General features: G+C 45.9%; 1 protein-coding gene and 2 pseudogenes across 1 annotated transcript; all 3 read right to left on the minus strand.

The window, feature by feature from the left end:
- Positions 1 to 3,456: 3,456 nt before the first annotated feature.
- LOC115687771 (geraniol 8-hydroxylase-like) lies at positions 3,457 to 5,523 on the minus strand. The gene is made up of 2 exons (XM_030613428.2): positions 4,516 to 5,523; positions 3,457 to 4,284 (listed from the first exon to the last, which is right to left on the minus strand). The coding sequence occupies exons 1-2, from the start codon at positions 5,407 to 5,409 to the stop codon at positions 3,676 to 3,678; spliced, it is 1,503 nt and encodes a 500-aa protein (XP_030469288.2). The 5' UTR covers positions 5,410 to 5,523; the 3' UTR covers positions 3,457 to 3,675.
- Positions 5,524 to 6,094: 571 nt separating this feature from the next.
- Positions 6,095 to 6,649, minus strand: LOC130134486 (geraniol 8-hydroxylase-like; annotated as a pseudogene).
- Positions 6,650 to 6,794: 145 nt separating this feature from the next.
- LOC115687842 (geraniol 8-hydroxylase-like) lies at positions 6,795 to 7,719 on the minus strand (annotated as a pseudogene).
- Positions 7,720 to 8,288: the final 569 nt, after the last annotated feature.

Consider the following 8,288-nt stretch of genomic DNA (forward strand, 5'->3'; position numbering starts at 1 on the left):
GTACTAGGGCAGCACCCATTTTTGACACTAAACCACGCCTAAATCACTCCATTAGGCTCTAATTACATCCCCTAATCTTCCAACACACAATTACACATAACTAAACCATAATCAAGCCTAATTAACCCCTAATTTACCCATAAATGCACAATTAAACTAATTCGGGGTTTAGGGATTTATACTCGCCTAAATTCGACTCGGTCGACGGGAACGGGTGGCCAATTACCGACATGCGGTAAAATCGACGGCGGCGTTCCGGGGAACAAGCCGGCGGCTCACGGCGGCGCCGGTGGACTCACGGCCACTCACGGCCGAGACAGGGGAGGCGGCGGCAATCTCGGGCTGAGGGCTAGGGACGTCGGGGACGGTGGCACGACGAAGGGAACGGCGGTGGCTGGCTTGAACAGCGGCCGGTAGCGCTCGGCGGCGGCGGCGAGGGCCCGGCGGTCCCCTCGGTCTTGGCACCGATCGACGGCGAGATGAGGGAGAAGAGGGAGAGAAAGTGGTCGTATGGGGGTGAGGATGATGGCGTGGCGCCACAGCGGCAGCAGCTCGACTGGATGGGCTCCGGCGCGGCGGCGGTGGAGCTCCGGCGGTGATCCGGCTTGAAGGGCCGAGAAAGGGAAAATGGAAGTGAAGACAAAGGAAAATGGGAAAAAGGTGAAGCGGTGATGATGGTGAGGACGGTGAGGCGAGTCGGCGACACTGTTCCGGTCCCGGCCGGCGACGACGAGCTCCGGCGTGGCTGGTCTTCACGGCGGCGACGAGAGGGAAACGGAGGAGGAGGAAACGGCGTCCAAGGGGTGAGTGAACGGGGAAGCTTGGCCGAGTGAGGGGAAGAAGAGAGAGAAGAGGGTCAAATATTGGTCAAAGTTGGCTTAGTGGAGGACACATGTCAAAGATCCAAGGGGTTGGACCAAATTGCCCCTCATCCAATGGCTAAGATTCACCCTAATCCAATAATGTATGGACAAAATGGTCATTTGCCCTCAATTATTGGCTGACCAGACCATAGTTGACCCAATTAACCTTAGTTAAGTCCCAAAAATAACCAAAATTCGGAATTACCAAAAATGGGTCCAAGGGTATTTTGGTAATTTTCCGATCCCGGGTCAAAATTTCAATTTTTGTCCATATCAGTCCTATATATGCGTGGCCAGCATAATATGGCGTCGGATTCATAAAAATCATGCTTTAAGCCCTCGAAAATCAGCCCGAAAGTTTCGAGGGGTAAAACCGTAATTTTTCACCCCGGGATCGAAATTCCATTTTTTGACCGTACGCACTCCAAATATGCGTGGCTACCCCAAAATGGCATCGGCCTCGAAAAATAATCTCATTTGGCCTAAAAAACGGCTGCCGAAGTCTCCAGGGGCAAAATTGTAAATTTTTCCAATTTCTGCCGAAATTCCAATTTTCAGCCGTACTAGCCCCAAACATATGTGGCCACACTAAAATGACGTCGGCCTTACAAAATAGTCGTAAACACCTTCGAAATTTCGACATCGAAGTTCGGGTCCAATTTCGCGATTGGATCCCCGGTCCACGTACCGTTTTTCCTATTTAGCCATTCCCATTGGGTTAGTATCCCATGAGTGATCAGCTCTGGGCGAGACTTACTAAAATTAAACGAGAATTAATATACACTTTATTGGTTCCGGGAACGGGTCGAAATTCGGGATGTTACACAGGTTGCCAGCTGGTCAAAAATGATCTTAAATTGCTGGAGATTGAGTGCCCTTCTTGAGTCGAGTAAGCAATCGTTTGAGGGATATCACATGGGCAAGTGCTGTAGAGGCATATTTTTTATTGAGCAGATCCTATGCTTGCTTGGTAGAAGTAAGTCCGATGATATATGGAAGAGCAGAGTTGCTTAATGTGGTATTGATCCATGATAACATCAGCTAGTCTTTTTCAAACCAAGTTGGATATGTGGGATCATCTGATGAAGGTGGAGGGACAGAGCCATCAATGTGATGCATCAGGCGATGACCACGCAAAATAGGCGTGAACAAGGATTTCCAAAGGAGATAATTGGAGGCATTCAGTTTGATTGGGACAAGGCTAGAAATGTTTGAAATCACAATAGGTAGGGACTGAACTGGGGTATTGATAGCGCTAGTAGCTTCAGAATTGTTGGAGGCAGCCATGAAGAAGAAGAAGCAGGATCACAAATAATACTATTACGTTGAATGCTCTGATACCATAATAAAAGTAAAAGAAGCTTTGAATTTTTTTGATTTTCCTTGTTCTTCTATTGATGTACATAATACATTTAAATAGATACATAGTTATATGATGAGGGCAAAATTGATTCCTAAAATCAAGGAAAGTATCCTCAAATTGAGGAAAGAATTTTAAATTCAAATAGAGGAAATTATCCTAAAAGATTTTAGGACGATATGTTATCACTTATTAGGCATGATGGGTTTCGATAAATATATTTTTAAGGCCATCATCAAATTGGTGTAGGGGTGAGCATGGTCTTGGTTGGGCCGGTTCAACACTCAACCCAATGACCAACCCGCACAGTGTTAGTCCGCAAATTTTAGGATTGGAGACCAACCCTATGGGTCCAATATATAGGATTCCAATATATGTAAGATCGAGGACTGGACCAACTCTGGATGACATGACTCATAAACCTTACATATATTTTTTTTTGGTCGAAACCTTACATTTGTTGGAATCCTATATCCTTGATATTATTTTCTTTCTTTTTCTCAACCTGTAACCTAAGTAGAACCGACATCGACACGCGACACGCAACACGCGACATGCGACACGACACAATACGCCGACACATCATTTCTCAAAAAATGAGAATTCCGACACGTTATGACACGTTGTATATTAAATGTATATTTTTTATATATACATGATAAATTATCATTTTTATGATTATTGTAATTAAATTAATTTGATTCTAATCCACAAATAAATAAATAATAAAAAAAAGAGTGTCGGACGAGTGTCGGTGTCCGACACGTCCGACATGTGTTAGACACGACACGGATGCCCCCGGAGAGTGTCCGTGCTTCCTAGCCTGTAACTCCCGAGGATAGGGAACTGCCATTCTAACCCTTCTAGAGGGATTCCATCCACAAACACAGAGTCGGGGCACTTTTTTCATGTATTTTGTAGCGTGTCATACATTTTGGCGGCTATTGTTATGAATTCTCACTTAATAGCATAAATTAGTGACAAAATCCAGTAATTAGATAAGATATTTCTTTTAAAATCTTGCAATTTATTTAGACATATATGATATGTAAGCTATTCTTAATTATTTCATAAACAATATAGAATTATGCTAACACCATCTTACGATTATATTATAATAACGCCAAACTTTTGAGGACTTCTAGAAATAAGTGTTAATTTCGCGAAGAAGAAGAAGAAGTTGACACCAGAAGTTGAGATTGGAATATTTTGAGGACTGAAACGATCAGAATCTCTTAAAAAATCATACTTTATCCGTCTCGCTTCAAGGCAAGAGATAGATCGGATCTATTCAATGCGAAAGCTACTGCACTTGGACAATCCATTTAAACTTTTGCACCAGGAAGACCTGATACAAGAACTGCATCAGATTATCGACTACCATAATTACATGAACGGCGAAATCATAGTTACGATACGAACAATAAGTTGTTATTGGGAGACACGAACGGTTCATCGGAGCGGCACGGGCACGGCTTTCAAAGGTTGAGCCTTGGCTAAGGTGATGCCAAACTTCTCCTCCATGCTCATATCTTCAGGCAAAGCCCCATCTGCAAGCCTCCAGTCGAAGCAATTCAGGAGCGAGCCCAACATCACGTGCAACGTCCTCAGGGCCAAAGGCAAGCCTATACATATGCGCCTCCCTCCACCAAACGGGGTTAGCTCGAAGCTATGCCCCTTCACATCCATATCGGACCCCAAAAACCTCTCCGGCGAGAACACGTCCGGGTCCTCCCATAGGGTCGGATCTCGGCCTATGGCCCACACATTGACAAAGACTTGCGTGCCCTCGGGGATGGTGTAGCCCCCGACCTCCAGGTCCGCCCCGGATTTCCGGGGGAGAAGGAGCGGCACTGCCGGGTGCATCCGGAAAGTCTCCTTGACGATGGCTTGTAAGTATGGTAAGCGGGCGGCGTCGGATTCGTCGACAAGGTTGCCTTTGCCGATGACTTGATGGAGCTCGGCCTGGGCTTTCGATAGCTTCTCGGGACGGTGGAGTAGCTCGGCCATCGCCCATTCCACCGAGCTTGACGTAGTATCGGCTCCGGCGACAAACACATCCTGCATTTCGTGAAATGAATTGCGGTTTGAAAGGAATTAGTCAAATAGCGCTTGGATGACCTTTTACTTTTTATTTTTCACCTTTTCATTCTCTCACGGTCTTTTTTAATGTCGAAACTGCAAATTCTCATAATAATAATCAAAGGTAGTTTCAAATCTCAACCATGCATTCTGATAACAGATTGAGCCAAGCAAACGGTCAACAATGACGAAGAGCATGTGCACACCTACCAGTAACAAAGGCTTGAGTTGGGACATGTCCATGTCCTCCTCCTTATCCTCACATATGTCAATAAGTGTGTCTAGCACATCATTCATCCTGGGCGAACCGGGCGTTTCCCTCAGCCGCAACCGCTCCTCGATCAATCGATCGAACAAGTTGAACATCTTCCCAAAGTGCCTCGTCATTCGACGCCTCGTACCTTGCGGGTCGATCTTCCTGAGCACCGGGAAGAAATCCACCACGTTAGGCTTCCCAGCCTCGACCATGATTTGCCAAACGGTCTGCTTGAACTCTTTCGCTGAACCCGAAGAACGGTCCACCAAATCCAAAGAGAACACGGCGGTGGCCAAAAAGTTTATGGACGTCGTGAAAGCCGCTTCGCCGATTTCCACTTCATCCCCGGCTCGGGCGCTTCTCTCTGCATGGGCTAGGAGTTCTTGGACTTTCTTGCGGCGCAAGTGTTGAGTGGAGTCGAGCTTCAAGTTGGAGAATAGGTGTTGATTGAATATCCGCCTCAGGTTCCGCCATAGAGGCGAGACAGGGACCCACGGCAAGCTGCGCTGGCCTTGATTAAAGGCGTTGATGGCATCGGGAATCATGCGGTCGGCAAACGAAATGTCGCGAGTCTGGAGGATTTCTTTGGACAACGTGGGTGATGAAATGACTACGGTGGTTACGGCCCCTAGTTGGAGCTTAATGATGGGACCGTAAGTGCGGGCGAGCTTGGCAAGAGACTGGTGAGGGAGGTTTCCGAGCTCGAGGAGGTTACCAATCACCGGGAGAGGTGGCGGGCCGGGCGGGAGATTGGAGGGACTTGGTTTGGTCTTCCTGGTGATGAAACGAAGAGCTTGGACAAGACCCCAAGCGAGGTAAGCACACAGTATCAACACTAAAAGATCCATCTCTGTGTCTCTCTCACGGCTGAGAGCTTCGAAGGTAAAATTATATAGTCGAGTTATATATGCTGGTTGTTGAGGACTTGAGCAATCTATATACGAGAAAGTTGGTGGCTTCTCCATTCTACAAGTATATGATGTAATGCATTGCTTGAATAATAGTATATTATCTTATGGAAAATTAGTAATGTAATTACTAATAATTACTCGTATATAATTTATGAAATGTAATTCAGAGATGTATAGTAGTTTCAACGATTCAATTGTGCGAGATTCCGATGTTCGTTAAAAAGATTATACCAAACAGTCAAACTTACTTCATCCATAGCTAATACCACATCACATGCCGCGTGATTAGGTGTGGTATAATGTATCTTCTCAAGACCACCATCTGTTTTTAAGCCAAAGAGATTATGGCTCAGCGTGACGTAGTAGTTGGACAACTACACTTCTCACCCGTGAAGGGAAAAATTCTTTAAGAAATTTATTTAGGACCTTATTATATAATCTTTTCCCAATCAAATCTCTGATTGGCGAGTGATAGATTAAGTACAGACATCATTTACTATATAAAATTCATTAAAATAAATACAAGTGACATCTATATATTTACACTCCAAGAGTGGAGAAAAACACAGCCTTTAATTTTTTGGTTGGCATAGACGTTTATTGAGAACACTTTCCTCATTGCCTACACCAACGTTGGCACAGCTCTCAGAGGCTGATCCTTTCGTATGGCGATGCCAGACTTGTCGTCCATGTTCATGTCTTCCGGTTCAATCCCAGCTTCAAGCTTCCAATTGAAGCTATTAAGGAGCGTACCCAACATCATATCCAACATCGTCAAGGCCAATGGCAAGCCCGGACATATTTGCCGACCTCCGCCAAACGGAATCAGCTAGAAACTTTGTCCCTTCCCGTTCATTTCCGACCTCAAAAACCGTTCCGGTTAGAACACGTTTGGGTCCTCCCACAGGGCAGTATCTCTCCCCATCGCCCACACGTTGACGAAAATTCGTGTGCCCTTCGGGATGGTGAAGCCTTGGATTTGAGGCTCCGCCTCAGATTTCCGAGGGAGGAGGAGTGGAACTGGCGGGTGCAATCGGAAGGTTTCCTTGATGATGGCTTGTAAGTAGGGTAAGCGAACAACATCAGACTCGGCGATGGGGTTGCCTCTGCCGATGACTTGATCGAGCTCCGCCTGGGCTTTCGATAGCTTTGCCGGGCTATGGAGTAGCTCCGCCATTGCCCACTCCAACGTGCTCGAAGTTGTGTTGGTGCCTGCGACGAATAAATCCTGTTGTGCTCGTCCAATAAATGGAAGTTGGAAATGGCCTTGTTGAGTATCAAATATGAAACATGGATAAGAATTAAGCCAACCAAAATTCAGAAGTTGCTAAAGAGTGCATAAACATACCACGAACAAGTGCTTCATTAGCAAGATGTCCATGTTCTCATTGTTATCTTCCCTTATATCAAGAAGTGTATCCAAAACATCGTTCATCCTCGGGGAACTCGGTGTCGCCCTCAGCTGCAACCTTTTTTGTATCGCTTTGTCGAATAGATCGAACATTTGCCCGTGATACACCTCCATCCGATGTCTCGAGCCTTGTGGGTCAATCTTCTTTGGCACCGGGAAAAGTCGGCGACGTTTGGCTTTCCGGCCTCGTACAGGATGTGCCCAACAATCTCCTTTGACTCTTTAACGGAAACCGAAGAAAGGTCGGCCAAGTCCGAGGAAAAGATGGTGGTGGACAGGAAACTCAGACTTGTCTGAAATGCCGCTGCGCTAATGTCCACAGCGTCACCGGTCTGAGCACACTTCTCGACGTGTGCAACAAGTTCTTGCACTGCCTTGCGGCGCAAGCATTGAGTCGAGTCGAGCTTCTTGTTGGCGAATATGTGCTGGTTGCATATTCTCCTGAGGTTCCTCCACAGCGGCGAGACGGGCATCCACGGCATCCCGAGCTCATCTTGACGGTAGGGAGTGACATTGTCCGGGATAGTGCCATTGTAAAACAACGGGTCGTGGGTTTGGAAGATCTCTCGGGCGAGCGTGGATGAGGAAATGACGATTGTGGTCAGGAACCTGAGCTGGAGCCTAAGGATGGGGCCATAAGTGCGGGCGAGCTTGGCGAGGGACTTGTGTGGGTGGTTGCCGAGCTCAAGGAGGTTGCCGATCAGCGGAAGAGGCGGCGGGCCGGAAGGGAGATTATCATTGAAGGGGCCTGGTTTGGCCTTCTTTGTGATGAAGCGAAGGGCTTGGATTAAACCCCATGCGAGATATGCACAAAGTATCAACGCCATCAAATCCATCTCTCATGCACACAGTTACAATCACTATTGTGAGTTGCTTCAAGCTCCAACGGCAAGGAAATGTCGATCACTTGAAGTTTTATACTTCGGTTTCTCTTGGCCCCTTGCTATGTTGGGCCACAAGTTAGGCGGTTCGCCTAACACCGCATGCATACCGATCTTTGCTTACATTGTGAATAATTTCAACGTTCCAAACCTTTGGCCCGCATCTAGATTGGAGGACCTTATCCAAACCCCACAACTAATTAATGAATAACCTTTCTTTTACGGTAACTAGCAAAATGCCCGTGCGTCGCGCACGAGTCTAACATTGTATGAATTTTATTATTTTAAACGTTATTATAAACGTGAATTTTTGCACAAATTTACTTGCATAAAATCATAACAAAATGAAAATTTCCATGAATGAAATTCTCCGCTAGAGTTTACATAAAGTTTTATTTCAAGTAGTTTCGAAGCTTATCGTGTAGGGTTATTGAACCATAGCTTAAGTACATACAACATTTCGAAAATGCAAAATAATATGAATCAATTAGAAACATGAATACCGAAAATGGAAATTTCCCCCT

The sequence above is a fragment of the Syzygium oleosum genome, unplaced genomic scaffold (assembly GCF_021117445.2).
Source record: "Syzygium oleosum isolate NSW1041296 unplaced genomic scaffold, Sole_v2.1 Sole_v2.15, whole genome shotgun sequence".
Classification (NCBI taxonomy): Eukaryota; Viridiplantae; Streptophyta; class Magnoliopsida; order Myrtales; family Myrtaceae; genus Syzygium; species Syzygium oleosum.